Source organism: Oryctolagus cuniculus, chromosome 7 (assembly GCF_964237555.1).
Source record: "Oryctolagus cuniculus chromosome 7, mOryCun1.1, whole genome shotgun sequence".
Classification (NCBI taxonomy): Eukaryota; Metazoa; Chordata; class Mammalia; order Lagomorpha; family Leporidae; genus Oryctolagus; species Oryctolagus cuniculus.
The window spans coordinates 162804140-162819457 of NC_091438.1; the positions used below are offsets into that span (position 1 = coordinate 162804140).

General features: G+C 67.8%; 1 protein-coding gene across 4 annotated transcripts in view; it reads right to left on the bottom strand.

Annotated features, from left to right (window-relative positions):
* The window catches only part of TP73 (tumor protein p73), a 64394-nt gene that overhangs the window by 34747 nt on the left and 14329 nt on the right, over positions 1-15318 (bottom strand). For 3 of the 4 annotated variants that reach the window (XM_070077071.1, XM_070077069.1, XM_070077074.1), the window contains exons 2-3: positions 2834-2924; positions 1979-2099 (exon numbers count right to left, since the gene is read on the bottom strand). In XM_070077071.1, coding sequence (XP_069933172.1) covers positions 1979-2099; positions 2834-2895 — 183 coding nt within the window. In that variant the 5' untranslated portion in view covers positions 2896-2924. Of the gene's footprint in view, positions 1-1978; positions 2100-2833; positions 2925-12867; positions 13042-15318 lie in introns of those variants that run through there. The other variant, XM_070077070.1, reaches the window with a different exon arrangement.

Here is a 15318-nt window from a genome sequence, read left to right on the forward strand (position 1 = left end):
AGCTGCCCTAGGGGCAGGGGTGTGGCAGCGCTTGGGCCAGGGGCTGCTCTCTGCAGGGGGCTGGGATGAGGGGCGGGGCCAGCTATGGTCGCAGGGAATCCCCACCTTGGAGCTGAGCTGTGCACCAGGAATTTCATAGCCGACTTTCACAGAAGCCGGCGTGCTGCTGCCTGACGGCTGGCCCCGCCCTCAGCCCCCACACGGGCTGGCACAGCGTGCCCCGGCAGGCGAGCCGTCCCACCCACATGGCCCGGGGCTGCCCCCTGGGCCTCCTGGAGCCCCGGCCCCCTCTGGACATGGGGTCTAGAGGGTCTCAGGCACCCCCTGCCCCCTCGAGGGTGGAGAAACATCTGAGCCACCCACGCTGCAGCCCGCGGCCGGTTCCTGTCCCTCCAGACGGCAGGACACTGATGTCCAGGAGGGGGGCCTGCTGGGACCCGCGCTCCCCAGGGAGCAGGGGACAGCACTCTACCCGCACGCCCTGACCCCGGACGACGACGCCTTGCCCGGTGCCAGCCTCACCTATAAAACGTGAACCCAAGCAGGAGGCCAGGCCAGGCTGCCGGAGCCTCAAGACTGGACGCAGGGCTCATCGCCTGCCGGCCCCTCACCCCGCAGTGCCTGGTCCCAGCCCCACGCGGGCCGGCAAGCCCTGCGCCAGCCCGGCACCCTGGACAGACACGTGGTCGGGCGTGGGCAGCTCCACCTCCTTTCCCGCCCGGCTTCACTCTGCTCCTCCTGGGCCAGCTTCACCCCCGGGGGCCTCGGACAGGGACAGGGACAGATTACACTGTGGTGAGGGGGCTCCCGTTCTGGGATGGGGGCTTTTAGGGAGGACGGGGCCAGGCCGCGTGCCCTGCGGAGTCCCCCAGGTGACCCCATCCTTGCCTGGTGCTGTCCCGGGCAGCTCAGCCGGGGCCCCGGGCCCTCGGCTCAGAGGGGCTGTGTTTGCCCAGGGCCCTGGGGCCTCCAGCTTTGTGGGCACCGAGCAGCCTGGTGGTCCTGGGGGGCTGGCCCAGGCAGGGACCACAGGGAGGTCGCTGGGGACAGTCGGTCTGGGGTCCTCACACCCCCTCTTGCCGTCCACCTGCCATCACCTCCTGGGACCGTCACAGCTCACCTCACCCCTGCCTTCCTGCCTGGGGCAGCTCCAGCTCTGCCCCCTCCAGCCCTCTGGGAGGATGGGGGTCCACAGAGATGGGGTGTCAGGGGCACATGGCCCTGCCTGCCCCATACGGCCCCCTCTTGTGGCAAATGCACCGGAATCCTCCCCTGGCCCCCACCCCAGTCCCTGTGCTGGGGGCAGCTGCTGCTGTCCCAGGCCTTGGGGACACAGGGCCCAGGCCAGTCAGGGGCACTGGCTCCACTCAGAGGTGGACACCTGACCATGTGCAGGCCAGCGAGGGGACGCCTGCTGGACTACAGGAAATCCCCCACCCCCACAGTGGCCTGCACCCAGCCAGGCCTGAACCCCCCCTTGTGCCTGGACCCAGCCATGCCTGAACCCCCCACCCTGCGCCTGGACCCAGCTGTGCCTGAACACCCCTCCCCCCGCCTCTGTGCTGACAGCTCCGTGACATCTCCTGCTTTGAAAGTTCCTGGGCCCCGACCCGCCAGGCGAGCTGGAGATCTGAGAGCATCCGGGTTCTGCCGGACTCCAAAGCTAGGACGGGGCCGGCGCTGCGGCACAGCGGTGAACGCTGGCGTGCCACGGCGGGGCACCGGTTCGCGTCCTGGCTGCTCTGTTTTCAATCCGGCTCCCTGCTGACGGCCTGGGAAGGCAGCAGTGACGGGCCCTGCACCCACGTGGGAGACCCGGATGGAGCTCCTGGCTCCTGGGTGTGGCTTGGCGCAGCCCCAGCGGATGAAAGTCTCTCTCTCTCCTCTCTCTGTCTCCTCTCTCCTCTCTCTCTCTCTCTCTTTCTCTCTCTCTCTCACTGCCCCCCGCCAGTCCTCTGAGAGGGCAGCCCCCACTCACCATGGCCGACGCGGTCACGCCCTGCAGGTGGAAGACGTCCACGCTGGCCTCTGCACTGGCCGCAGCCTCGCTGTCCCCTTGGCTCGGCTGTGGGAGGTCAAAGTAGGTGCTGTCCGGCTCCCTGGGCCAGGGAGGGGGAGGTAGACACCATCAGCCCCCTGTCCAGTGTCACCCCCAGACCTCCCAGGCCCAGAGCTCGAGGCTAGCCCACAGCTCCCACCCCCCAGACCTCCCAGGCCCAGAGCTCGAGGCTAGCCCACAGCTCCTGCCCCCCAGACCTCCCAGGCCCAGAGCTCGAGGCTAACCCACAGCTCCTGCCCCCCAGACCTCCCAGGCCCAGAGCTCGAGGCTAGCCCACAGCTCCCACCCCTCAGAACTCCCAGGCCCAGAGCTCGAGGCTAGCCCACAGCTCCTGCCCCCCAGGGCTCCCATCCTCCAGGGGTCCTCAGAGTCCTCGGCTCCTTCTTGCTGACCCTGAGCTCCTGCCTCACCGCTCAGGGCTGGTGGGAGTGCCGGGGAGGCGTGGCCACAGGCGGGCTTCTCCTCGCCGCTCCTGACCAGGACCCCTCTCGAGAGCCAAAGGACACTCTCGGGTCCCAGGCGCTGCAGCCCCGGGAGGGGCCCAAGGTGGCAATCACCCCTGTGAGCTCTCCCTGTCCCAGGTCCACTGACAGGGCAGGCGGCCGCTCGCCCAGCCCGAGTGGGGCTGCCCCCTGCCCTGTGCCGAGTCTGCCGAGACTAGCCCGGAGCGCAGGTGCAGGCTCACCCAGCCCGAGTGGGGCTGCCCCCTGCCCTGTGCCGACTCTGCGGAGTGTGCTGAGGCTAGCCCAGAGGGCAGGAAGAGGACATACTTACAGTGAGCTCCAGAGGTGCTCGAAGGTGGCCCTCTCGTCAGGGGGGGAGGGGGACTGGGCCATCTTCCCACGCGGCCCGAGGGCAGCTCACTCTGCGGGAGGGAAGGGGGCGTCAGTGCCGGGGACGCTGGCACGCGGGGCGACGGGCAGGGCCGGGCTGCTGCCGTCCAAGCTGTGCCTCTGGGTCTGGCCTGGGGGCTTCCAGATGTGGGGCCCAGCTCGCACCCAGGGTCACGGCTCGCGGGGACGGCGTGGTCTGCGGCGTGTGGGCTCAGATGGGCCGTCACCTTCCGAACTGGGGCCGTCCCCCGAGCTCCCAAGGCGAAAGCAACCCTGACCGCATGTGGAGGCCCAGGCTGAGGCCGAGGGCCCCACAGGGAGGCCACGGCCAGACGTGACGAGGCTCTGACCCTGGAGCTGGTCCCCCGTGGCGCGGACTGGGATCCCTGCCCGCAGCCCAGGCCCCTGGTCCCCAGTACCACCTTCCTGGCCAGCTCCCACCCAGGAGGAGGCTGAGCACAGCCAGGGACAGGGAGCTGGGGTGGGGGGGCTGCTGTCCCATCCCGCTGGGGCCGGCCTCCTGGGTCCTCTGTGAGGGCCAGGGGCCGCGGGAATCGGCTTGGCCGCAGGCAGGCCTGGAGCTGCCCGTGGCTGGTGGGGGTGGGGGGCACGGCCTGCAACAGGTCACTCTGGTCCATCGCCAGGTAGGCAGGCGCTGGTGGGGACCACACGTGTGGGACCACCCGTCCCGGCGGGAGTGGCACGAGCCAGGAGGGCCACCGCTCGCCGTCAGCTGCAGAACCCGGGCTCCGTGCCCTCCCCAGGCCCACCCTCCAGGCCTCAGCACAGCCTTCGGCTGCCGCCACCAGGAGCGGCTCTGGTGTAATCGGATCCACGCCCGCACTGGGGGAACAAGCCCACCCCGGGCACCCGGGTTGTGGGGTGCGGCTGCAGGCGTACGGAACCGGTCCACACGTGGACTGCAGGGCGCCCGCCCATAGCAGGGTCTAGAGCAGCACCCGCGGTCTGCATCCTTACAAAGGGGGGGGGGGTGAGGGTGATGCTGGGCCAGACCCCAGGGGCAGCAGCCTCAGGAAGCCCCCCCCCAAGCATGGCAGCGGCAGCCTCACTGGGGGCTCCGCCCACACCCCTCCCCAGGAGGACCAGGCTCTGGGGCCCGTCCAGGGCTCATCTGAGCCGGGAAGCTGCAGAGTGCCTGATTCCCAACCACCCCGGCAAACTCCGAGGCGAGAGCCCCGGACCCCGGTGATGACCGCGGCACGCGGCTGCCTGCGCCGGGCCAGCAGGGGCTCCTGCCAGACGCCCCCATCTCAGCCGCACCTGAGCCGGCGGTGACCCCACTGGGCCCGGGCCGGGGTTTGAGGGACAGGAGTGGGTCCGGCTCTGCCACAGACCCGGGGCGCCGGGACTCAGCCCCCAGCCGCCCGGCTCCCCGCTGCCTGTCCCGTGCGGCGGGGGCAGCGGATTCCCAGACCCACCTGCAGGATCCAGCCGGAATCTGAGGCCAGAAGCGGAAGCCGCCCTGAAACAGCTTCCTGTGAATGAAGCCCGGGCCCGGCACCGCCCGCCGTTTGCTCTGGAGTGGCGTTCACGCCAGGGGCGCGGCCGCGGTGCCCACCCGGGGTCCCAGGGCAGGAGCCCCCGCAGGCAGAGACGTTTGTAGGAAGCCGCGGTGCAGCTGCGAGATGCAAACGCGTGGTGGCCGGTGCGGGTTTTCCACGAGGACCCAGTGTCTCTGTGACGTCAGGGGGAGGCGCCGGCGGCTGGGGCTCTGTGGTGGGACCCAGGACCCTGCTGACCCCGCCCCAGCCCCCCTGGAGGGTGGCCAGCCTCCCAGGCCTTCACAGGGCCCGAGCCAGCAGAGCCAGGACTCAGTCAAGCCTTCCAGGGACCACCACGCCTGCTGCACCCCCGGGAACATCCGGGACCCACAGGGGGCCGCGGGCTGGGAGGGGCAGGACGGGGAGGCCTCTGGAAGGGCCCCCACCCCAGGCGTCTCAGTCTGACTCACTGTGCTCTCCCAGGTCCCTGCCGGTAGGCGTCCACAACGTCTTTTCTGCGGTCACCCCTGGGCGGGACGTCCCACAGTGCACAGCGCAGCCACCCCAGCCCGGAGGACGCAACGCACACGGCTGGGGCCCCTGTGGGCCAGGGCCACGGTCACGGCCAACGCCTCCAGCCAGGGCTGGTGGAGCGCTCTGCAGACCCAGGCCCACACCAACCCTGCCGGTGTGGACCCCGGCCTGACACAGGAACGAGCAAGCAGAGGCCCGAGGGACTTGCCCAGGTGGCGTGGGTGTGGCTGTGACTCAGCCGAACCCAGGCTGCCGAGGGCCTTGCCAAGCCCCCATGTGGCCCCTCTGCACCAGGGGCCAGAGGTCGGCTGCCCCTTCACCCAGCCCAGCCCACGACTCCCCTCCTGGGCCCCTGCCTTGTGCCAAGCATCCGCTCGCACGCCCTGGCCCGTGCCCCAGCTGCGTGCCGCCTGCCTGCTCAGCCTGGGTCACCAGCAGCCCAGTCCCCAAGGCCAGGCCCCCACCCGCAGGGCCACTGTCCTGGTGATGCAGAACGTAGGTGCCCCCGTCAGCAGGTCCCCTCCCCCAACCCCGCGCCCAGGGAGCACCTGGCTCCCCGGCCACTGCCCAGGCTGGGGACAGACGGGGCTCCTTACCCACCTCTAATGAACTAGCAGCCCCATGAGCCCACCTGGAAGAGGCGCCCATTCCTAGAGACGTCCCCTCTGGTGCCCCTCCCCTCTGTAGACCTCAGAGCCAGAGCCAACCCCATTCAGCGCCAGCACCGATAGGCCCCGGGCCCCCTGCACCCCCCCACCCTGCTCCAGCCATCAGCTTGGGGCCCCCAAATAACATCTCTCCACGTTTACCCTGGCAGCCCCCGCTTCCAGCACACCACGGACACGCCAAGCCCCTACGTGGCCGGACATCGCAGGAGCGGGCTGCCCAACGCATGTCCGTCACCTCTGAGGCCCAGGGGGGCTCCTGCCGGAGAACAAGGGGTGGAGCCGGCAGCCAGCTCCTCTGCACGGTGGCAGGGCCACCTTCCAACAGGACACCGGGAGCCCAGCCTGGCTGTCCCCTCCAGCCACCCCGTTAGCAGCCGCTGTCCCCTCCGTCCCCCTCGCCAAGTGGAATGTGGTCAGGACCTTCAGCCAGGGCTGCCAGAGAGCTTCCTGCCTCTCTCCTCTGTGGGGTGGGGTGCACGGGGGCCCCATCCCGCAGGCCACGGGAGGGGGCAGGGCATCCGCAGCCCGGACGCCTCCCCTGCAGCCTGAGGTCGGCCGCTGTCTCTGTTTGAGGCAGGAGAGGGTGGCAGCCTCGCACTGCTGGAAGGAGACCGTGGTGACCCCAACCTCCCCCCAGACTAAACCGCAAGCCTGGGGCGTGGGGGAGGGGCAGTCAGGGAGAAGCTGCGGGAAGAGGAGCCCTGTGCAGACAGCGGAGCCGGCCGGGGAACGCCGAGGCTATGCCGCCCCCCACTGGGGTCTGACCTGCCCGGGGCTTCCCTGTCCTGCGTCTCCCACCCACACGCTCAGGTCAAGCGGGGACACGGGGTGCCCTCTCCTCTCTGGCCACAGAGCTCTCCCTTGGCTGCTCCCCAGCCCCGTGCCCTGAGATGGGCAGTCCCCCCCCCACTGCCACCCCCGTGGCACTGTGTGCCGCGCAGCGGGGACAAATTGGGAGCTGCTGGAGTGCGGGGTGCAGGGAGAGCAGAGGATGTGCCCTCGGGAGGGCCCTGGGCAGGCGCTGGCCCCGCACCTGCAGCCCTTACTCAGCATGGGGGAGGGGCGGAGTGGGGGAGGCAGAGTCAGAACTGCTGGGGGTCCCCACGGGGGTCCCTCCCGTGCGCGGCACACAGCACCTCCCGCTCCCCGCCTCCTTTCAGAGGTCTCGGGCTCCAGGCCCCACCGGGACCTCTCTAGCACCCAGCACCACGGCGGCAGCCAGGAGGGGCGGCAGCCAGGAGGGGCGGCAGCCAGGAGGGGCGGCAGCCAGGAGGGGCGGCCGACAGACGACCCTGGCCTGGCAGAGACGGAACAACGTGCAGCTGTGAGGAATGCAAAGCTGGGTGCTCCCAAGAAGGGGGCGGAGTCCAGCCCCAGCCCTGAGCTCGGTGTTCAGGGAGGAAGGGACTCGGTGGGGGCCTCCCGAGGGGGCTCCTCTAAGAGGAGGGGCAGCAGGGCCATGACCCCTGCACTGCCAGGCTGGAAATGTGATGCTGGGGGCCTCTGAGCCAGCGGGGGGCTTCAGGCCACCTGTCAGAGGAGGGACAGCCCTGGCAGGTGCAGCAGACACGGGGGTCACCGAGGGAGGTTTGTCAGTGTGGTCAGGGCAGGAGGACGGCCACCCAGGATGGCCGACAACCAGGGCAAAAGACAGAAGGGGATAGAGGGCTGGGATGAAAGAGGGGGTCAGAGTGTGACAGTGAGTGTGAACCCACACCCGTGTGTGAGGGCAGTGAGTGTGAACCCATGCCTGTGTGTGAGTGTGAACCCACGCCTGTGTGTGAGTGTGAACCCATGCCTATGTGTGAGGGCAGTGAGTGTGAACCCACGCCTGTGTGTGTGAACCCATGCCCGTGTGTGAGGACAGTGAGTGTGAGTCCACACTCGTGTGTGAGGGCAGTGTGAATGTGAACCCACACCCATGTGTGAGGGCAGTGAGTGTGAATGTGAACCCGGCCTGTGTGTGAGTGTGAGCCCACGCCTGTGTGTGAGGACAGTGAGTGTGAGTGTGAACCCACACCTGTGTGTGAGGGCAGTGAGTGTGAACCCACACCCGTGTGTGAGAGCAGTGAGTGTGAAGCCACGCCTGTGTGTGAGTGTGAACCCATGCCTGTGTGTGAGGACAGTGAGTGTGAGTCCACACTCGTGTGTGAGGGCAGTGAGTGTGAGTCCACACTCGTGTGTGAGGGCAGTGAGTGTGAGCCCACGCCTATGTGTGAGGACAGTGACTGTGAACCCACGCCTGTGTGAGTGTGAACCCATGCCCGTGTGTGAGGACAGTGTGAGTCCACACTCGTGTGTGAGGGCAGTGTGAGCCCACGCCTATGTGTGAGGACAGTGAGTGTGAACCCACGTCTCTGTGTGAGGACAGTGTGAACCCACGTCTGTGTGTGAGGGCAGTGAGTGTGAACCCACGCCTGTGTGTGAGGACAGTGAGTGTGAATGTGAACCCGGCCTGTGTGTGAGTGAGTGTGAACCCACGTCTCTGTGTGAGGACAGTGTGAACCCACGTCTGTGTGTGAGGGCAGTGAGTGTGAACCCACGCCTGTGTGTGAGGACAGTGAGTGTGAATGTGAACCCGGCCTGTGTGTGAGTGTGAACCCACGTCTCTGTGTGAGGACAGTGTGAACCCATGCCTGTGTGTGAGGACAGTGAGTGTGAGTGTGAACCCACGCCTGTGTGTGAGGACAGTGAGTGTGAGCTCACTCCTGTGTGTGAGGACCCAGCACAGCCTCAGTGGGGAGGGGACACACAGGAGGGCGGCCGCCTTCACAGGGGTTGCGGGGACCTGGCCCCACCTGGCCTCGTCGGGTCCGACCTCATCTTGCCCGGCACAGCCCTGTCCCCTTGCCCACAGGCTGTGAGACCCCCGAGTCCCCTGTGCTCCGCTCTGCCCCACAAGGTCCCCCTGGGCGAGCCACCTGTCCCCACACCAGTGCACCATCGGCGAGGGACCTTCTCCTCCCCAGGTAGGCACTTCCATATCCTTGACCACGCTGGACGGCAGCGCCCCATCAGCTGTCCCCACCTGGCACCCTCCTCGGGACACCTTGCATTTAGAGGGGAACACCCCGTTATGACATGTCTCCATCCTGCGGACACCCCTGGCCCCCGTGCTCTGGGCCCCTCCCTGTGGGGCCCAGAACATCCCCTGGCTGGCCACCCCAGTTCTGTCCCCTGGCTGACAGACACCTGTCAATCTGAGCTTGCTGAGAGCACCCCCGGGCCCCCACCCCCAGTCATCACGGCCCCTGAGTCCATTCCGGGACTCACCCCGACCCCAGAGGTGACGTCCTTCCTGCTCTGGCCGGCCGTACGTCCAACCTGGCTTTACCCATGCTGCTGTGATGTCCACTGTCCCCAGGACAGCCTTGTCCCCAGTGCACCCAGCCCAGGGGGCTCCAGTGCCCCATCCCCTGGTACCAGCGGTCACCTTCCTGAATGTGCTGCCCAGGCCAATCGAGCGCCCACCCTGTCCACCCCAACCTGGAGCCGTCCCTTCTGTGCGCTCCCTCGATCCTCAACCTGCCTCCCTGGGCTCGGAGTGCTCTCAGAGGTGCCGGGCTGGGGGGCACAGCTCAGAGGTGCCGGGCTGGGGGCACAGCTCACCAGGGCACAGCTCAGAGGTTCCGGGCTGAGGGCACAGCTCACCAGGGCACAGCTCAGAGGTGCCAGGCTGGGGGCACAGCTCAGAGGTGCCAGGCTGGGGGCACAGCTCATCCAGGGCACAGCTCAGAGGTGCCGGGCTGGGGGGCACAGCTCAGAGGTGCCAGGCTGGGGGCACAGCTCACCGGGGCACAGCTCAGAGGTGCCAGGCTGGGGGCACAGTTCACCCATAGCACAACTCAGAGATGCCAGGCTGGGGGGCACAGCTCAGAGGTGCCGGGCTGGGGGCACAGCTCACCCGGGGCACAGCTCGGAGGTGCCGGGCTGGGAGCACAGCTCAGAGGTGCCAGGCTGGGGGCACAGCTCGCCAGGGCACAGCTCAGAGGTGCCGGGCTGGGGGCACAGCTCACCCATGGCATAGCTCAGAGGTGCCGGGCTGGGGGCACAGCTCACCGGGGCACCGCTCAGAGATGCCAGGCTGGGGGCACAGCTCACCCGGGGCACAGCTCAGAGATGCCGGGCTGGGGGCACAGCTCAGAGGTGCCAGGCTGGGGGCACAGCTCAGAGGTGCTGGGCTGGGGGCACAGTTCACCGGGGCATAGCTCAGAGGTGCCGGGCTGGGGGCACAGCTCACCCATGGCATAGCTCAGAGGTGCCGGGCTGGGGGCACAGCTCACCGGGGCACCGCTCAGAGATGCCAGGCTGGGGGCACAGCTCACCCGGGGCACAGCTCAGAGATGCCGGGCTGGGGGCACAGCTCAGAGGTGCCGGGCTGGGGGCACAGTTCACTGGGGCACAGCTCAGAGGTGCCAGGCTGGGGGCACAGCTCAGAGGTGCCGGGCTGGGGGCACAGCTCAGAGGTGCCGGGCTGGGGGCATAGCTCGCCTGGGCACAGCTCAGAGATGCCGGGCTGGGGGCACAGCTCAGAGGTGCCGGGCTGGGGGGCACAGTTCACCGGGGCACAGCTCAGAGGTGCTGGGCTGGGGGCATAGCTCACCCATGGCACAGCTCAGAGGTGCCGGGCCGGGGGCACAGCTCAGAGGTGCCGGGCTGGGGGCACAGCTCAGAGGTGCCGGGCTGGTGGGGCACAGCTCAGAGGTGCGAGTGCTGGCGTGAACCTACCTCTGTGAGGTCCCTCCAACGCTTTCCCCACCAGGCACCAGGAGGCCCCTCCAGTGGGGGCAGGACAGGACACCCAGCCTCTGCCCCACCACATGGGAAGCCAGTAAGATTGGGGACGAAGGCCAGGCCAGCCCCAGGGAGCATGAGCTCACGGCGGCCGGCCTGTGGGTCTGTGAGCTGCCGGAGCCGGTAGGGACAAGCAGAGGAGGGGAGGGAAAGGCGAGTGGGGGCTGGCAAGGGGACAGGGTCCTGCCCAGGCCTCCTCATTCCAGGGGTCCCTGGACCTGTCTGTAGTGCAGGGCACTGGCACACTGTGAGCCTGGTGAGCCCGGAAGCCAGGTCAGTGGGGCTGGACATGGACCAAGCCATGGGGAGGGGAAGCCGGCAGTGGGTCTGGCTCCACCCTCCGGGTTCTGGTGCCCTCAGCATCTGCCTGGGAGTGAACCCGTGCTGTGCTCTCTGGGTGTAAGCGGGCTGTCCCTCCTGGGGGCGGGATGAGCCCACGTGTGGCGTCTCCACATTCTGGGCGTGGCCACCGGCCCGGCGTGAGTTCCAGTCTGACCTCTGGGGCGACCGCCTGCCCCGCCCCCTCACTGAGGGTGGCCCTCTGACAGGACTCAGCCCTGCCCCCTGCCCCCTCCAGGGGATACGCCCACTCCTGGCGCACCCCCCCCCCGCAGACTCCCTGGGCCAGAGCCCCCGCCCTCCCTACCCAGCCGCAAGGCCGCATCCAGCCCTTGGGGGGGAGCTGGTGCTGCCCACAGGGACAGCTGTCCAGAGGTCTCCGCCCGGGACCCCCAGGTGGCCCGCCTCTGTGGAGCACCACCCCGTCTCAGCTGCTCCCGGCCGCGGCCCCAGCATCAGGCAGTACCTGTATACAGGAGGCGCTCAACGCAGTAGCAGTAACGGCGGAGCGGAGACTGCGGTCTGAGCCCGGCAGGGCTGTGCAGGGCTGGGAAGGACCACCAGGATTCCTGGGAGGCCACGGCCTGGGGTCAGTCTCTGACCTTAACAGCTCGTGTGTGCCCCGCTTTGGACTTGGGTCCGAGAGGAGTTCGGAGGTGGGAGGCGGGGACGACACTGAACGGCCCTGGCCTCATCCCGGCCCTGCTCCCAAGAGGAGCCAGTGTGGTGGGCACACACCCGAGGGGCCCAGCAACCAGGAGGAGCCAGCGTGGTGGGCACACACCCGAGGGGCAGCCAGCGTGGTGGGCACACACCCGAGGGGCAGCCAGCATGGTCAGCACACACCCGAGGGGCAGCCAGCGTGGTGGGCACACACCCGAGGGGCCCAGCGACCAGGAGGAGCCCAGGTCGCGCCCTCCACCCCACCTTCCACGCAGCGGCCCCTGGGCCCAGGGTCAGAGCCTCTGCCGAGAGGAGGGGGAGCAAGATGCTGAGGCCTCGGCCCACGGCGCCCCTGCCGCTCCAGGGAGCAGCCGGTCACTGGGATTCCCCACCCACCCTCAGCACCAGCAACACACGCATGCAGGCTCACGCAAGCACACACATGTCCACACGCATGCAAGGAAACATGCAAACACATTTATACACACGCAAGTTCACATGCACACACATGTCCGCACACGTGCACACATGCACAGCAAACATGCACACATTTATACACACTTGCACACAGCCCATGTACTCCCACACGCATGGGCATACTGCATATACACATACATGTGTGGGCATGTATAGACACATAAAATACAGGCCCACATGTGTGCACAAGCCCATGTGTGTTCATGCTCCTGTGTGTTCACACATGCATAGCACACACATTCACACGTATGTGCAGGCTCACACAAGCACACGGAACACTTACACACATGTACTCGGACTCGCACATTCAACCACACAGAGACACATATGTGCAGATGTGCACACACCCACAGGCTCGCACATATCCACATGTGTGTGCACATGCGTGCTCTCACACGTCTGTCCGCACACCACCTCGCTCCCCCCCAGCCGCCCCCAGCCCCCAGGACAGCAGTGGCAGGCGGACCAGGCGGAGGCAGTGGGGCTTGCTGGTCCCTCTGCCTGACGTCCAGGTCTGGAATCAGCCAGGTGAGGGCCAGGGAGGCCGGGCGCGGTGCGGCCAGCTCGGGCGAGGCTCTGGGCCCCCGAGGGTGAGCTCGCTGGGAAGACCGTCCGTCCTGGGTTGGCCCATGAGGCTGAGGAGTGGCCCCAGCTGGGCCGGGCCTGGGCGGCCTCCCTGTGCCTCCTTGGCAGGAAGTGGGGGGCTCCCTGTGTGCAAGGGGAGCAGGCGGCGGTGCCACGAGGATCCCGCCACCCCCCGGGAGCACCTGGCTCTGAACGCACCACACAGCGGTGGCCTCGGCCCCATGGGGGGGCACGGGCAGGGCCTCCCAGACTGGCCTGACCCCTGCCGGCCGGCCGCCACCCCTGACTGCAACACGAGCGATCTGCTCCCAGGCTGCGGGTGGGAGGCAAGGAGGAGAGGGCTCTGCAGGGGCGAGGGGTCAACGGGAGGAGCCTGTGCTTGTGCCTGAGGGGGCAGTCAGAGCCCTACCTACCTTGGCCCCCAGGGCCCCAGGAGGGTCTGTGGGGCCTGGCGTCGGTGCCTGGAGGCCGGCGGCTTGGCTCCCGGCTCCCGCAGGCCGGCCGTGGTGGCAGCGTCCCCGTCGCCTAGGCGATGACATTGGAGCCCAGGAAGCTGGCCACGGGCAGCCTGGGGGCGGGGCATGGCTGGGAGCCTGGGCTGGGGACCTGTCACCCACGTGGCCTCCCACGGCCACCAGGCCCAGGCTCCCGCGGCAGGCTGTCTCCGCCCACTTCCCTTTCCCGCGCCCGCCACAGAAGTTTCCGGCACCTTGAGAGCTACAGAGAGGGGCACAGCCCGAGCGCCTGCCCAGCCCCGAGTCCTGCAGCCGGCTTTCTCCTGCGGCTCTTAAAGCAAACGCCACACTGCCGCCCAGGAGCTCCGGGTCGCAATCGCTGCTACACAGCTGTTGCTATGCACACATGTGCACACGCGTGCACACACACACGCAGGTCCAGATGGCACGCCCTAAAGCAACAGCACTTCAGAAAGTCCGTGGAAAACAGAATTCAGAGATGTTTACGCAAAACATCCTGAAATCCACGCATGGCTTTTCCGGGACACGCATTCTCCGTGCGCATTTGAAGGCCCTTTGCAGGCAGCCACAAGCCCAGCTCTGAATCTCCACGTTCCTGTCTTTGACCCCTCGGCTCAGGGCTCTGTGCAGGCCTCCCCGCCCCCGCCCCCGCCCACAGCCCCACTTCCTGCACCCCCAGCAGAGGCTGCACAAGCTGAGGCCGGCTCGGGGCAGGGCAGCCAGCGGGACGTCGCAGGTGGGGGCAGGAGGCCGGGCAGCAGACGATGCTGGCTCCAGGGGTGAGCACGGGGCCTCGGACGTGGAAGAGGGGAGAACACGGCTGCTCCCCAGAGCCTCCCAGCCCTGCCCCCACCCCCTGACGTCAGCCCCAAGAGGAGCCTCTGAAACGGGGCCAGTGGCCACCTATGAAATGGGGCCAGTGGCCACCCTGGCCACAGAACCCCAGTGGAGCTGCCAAGCAGTCTGGGTAAGGGACCCCTAGCGTCGGCCTCGGGGCCACCACAAGCCTGAGCAGGAAGGAGGGGGTGGGATGCCGCACGCCGCAGCCCTCCCCCGCCCACACCGCATGCGGGAAGCCCACGGCCTGCGGGGCTCCTGGTGCAGGCGGGGGAGCCGGCTTTAGCCACAGGGCCCAGTGGCAGCTGCGGCTCCCCACACCTGCTGCCCCTGGGGAAAGTGAGCTGAACAGAGGCACGCATCCACACGACAGCGCATGTCCACATGAAATCATGTGTCCACATAACAGCACGCGTCCACACGAGAGCACGCATCCACACGTGAGCACATGTCCACATAACAGCACGCGTCCGCACGTGAGCACACATGTCCACATGAAATCATGTGTCCACATAGCAGGCATCCGCATGTGAGCACATGTCCACATGAAATCACGTGTCCACATAGCATGCATCCACATGTGAGCACATGTCCACATGAAATCACGTGTCCACATAGCACACGTCCACATGTGAGCACATGTCCACATGAAATCATATGTCCACATAACAGCAGGCGTCCGCATGTGAGCACATGTCCACATGAAATCATGTGTCCACATAACAGCATGCGTCCGCACGAGAGCAGGCGTCCACGCCAGAGCACACGTCCACACACAAAACACACGTCTGAATTGGTGGGATGCCCTGGGGTCACCTGCACCGTAGGCAGCAGGTGCGCGTCCGCCTGCACGGTGCACACGTGTGTGAGGCTCACTCACAGCTGTTGGCTGCAGCGGGCAGGGACCTGGTCACTCTTCAGAGTCAGCAACGTTGGAAAGACGGCCTCGTGCCGGGCCCCGGGCAGATGCGAGCCTTAGGCCTGCCTCCCTGGGGGCCTCCCCTGCCCAGCGCACAGGACACCAAATGGGAAAGAACGGCCCGGCCCAGGGACAATGTCAGAGCCACCGCCCCGAAGACTTCCAGGGTGGACGCAGCCTGCCTTCTCCAAGAGACCAGAGACGGGCAGGTGGGCCCAGGAGGAAATACGCAGCTGGAGCCAGGCCAAGTTCAAGAGAGGACGCGGCCACTGGCTCTGGCTTGGAGCATTCGACAAGGAACGCCAGCACGAGGCGGGCTCCGGCCAAGGCCCGGGGCTGTGTCCACCCCAGGCGGGCCCAGAGCACCTGCACGGCCAGCACTGCTCATTTTCAGGGCGGGAGCTGAAGACGCGGTCAGACAAGGGCCTGTTTGCTGGGGACGTGCAGCGAGGGCGCACATGACACTGACCCCACGCTGTGCAGCTCAGCTCCTCCCAGGTCTGGGGTTCGGGGCTCCGGAGGGGGCGGGGGGCTCAGGGCATGGAGGGGGCAGGGGGCTCGGGGCTCAGGAGGGGGTGGGGGCTTGGGGCTCAGGAGGGGGTGGGGGCTCAGGAAGAGGCGGGGGCTCAGGA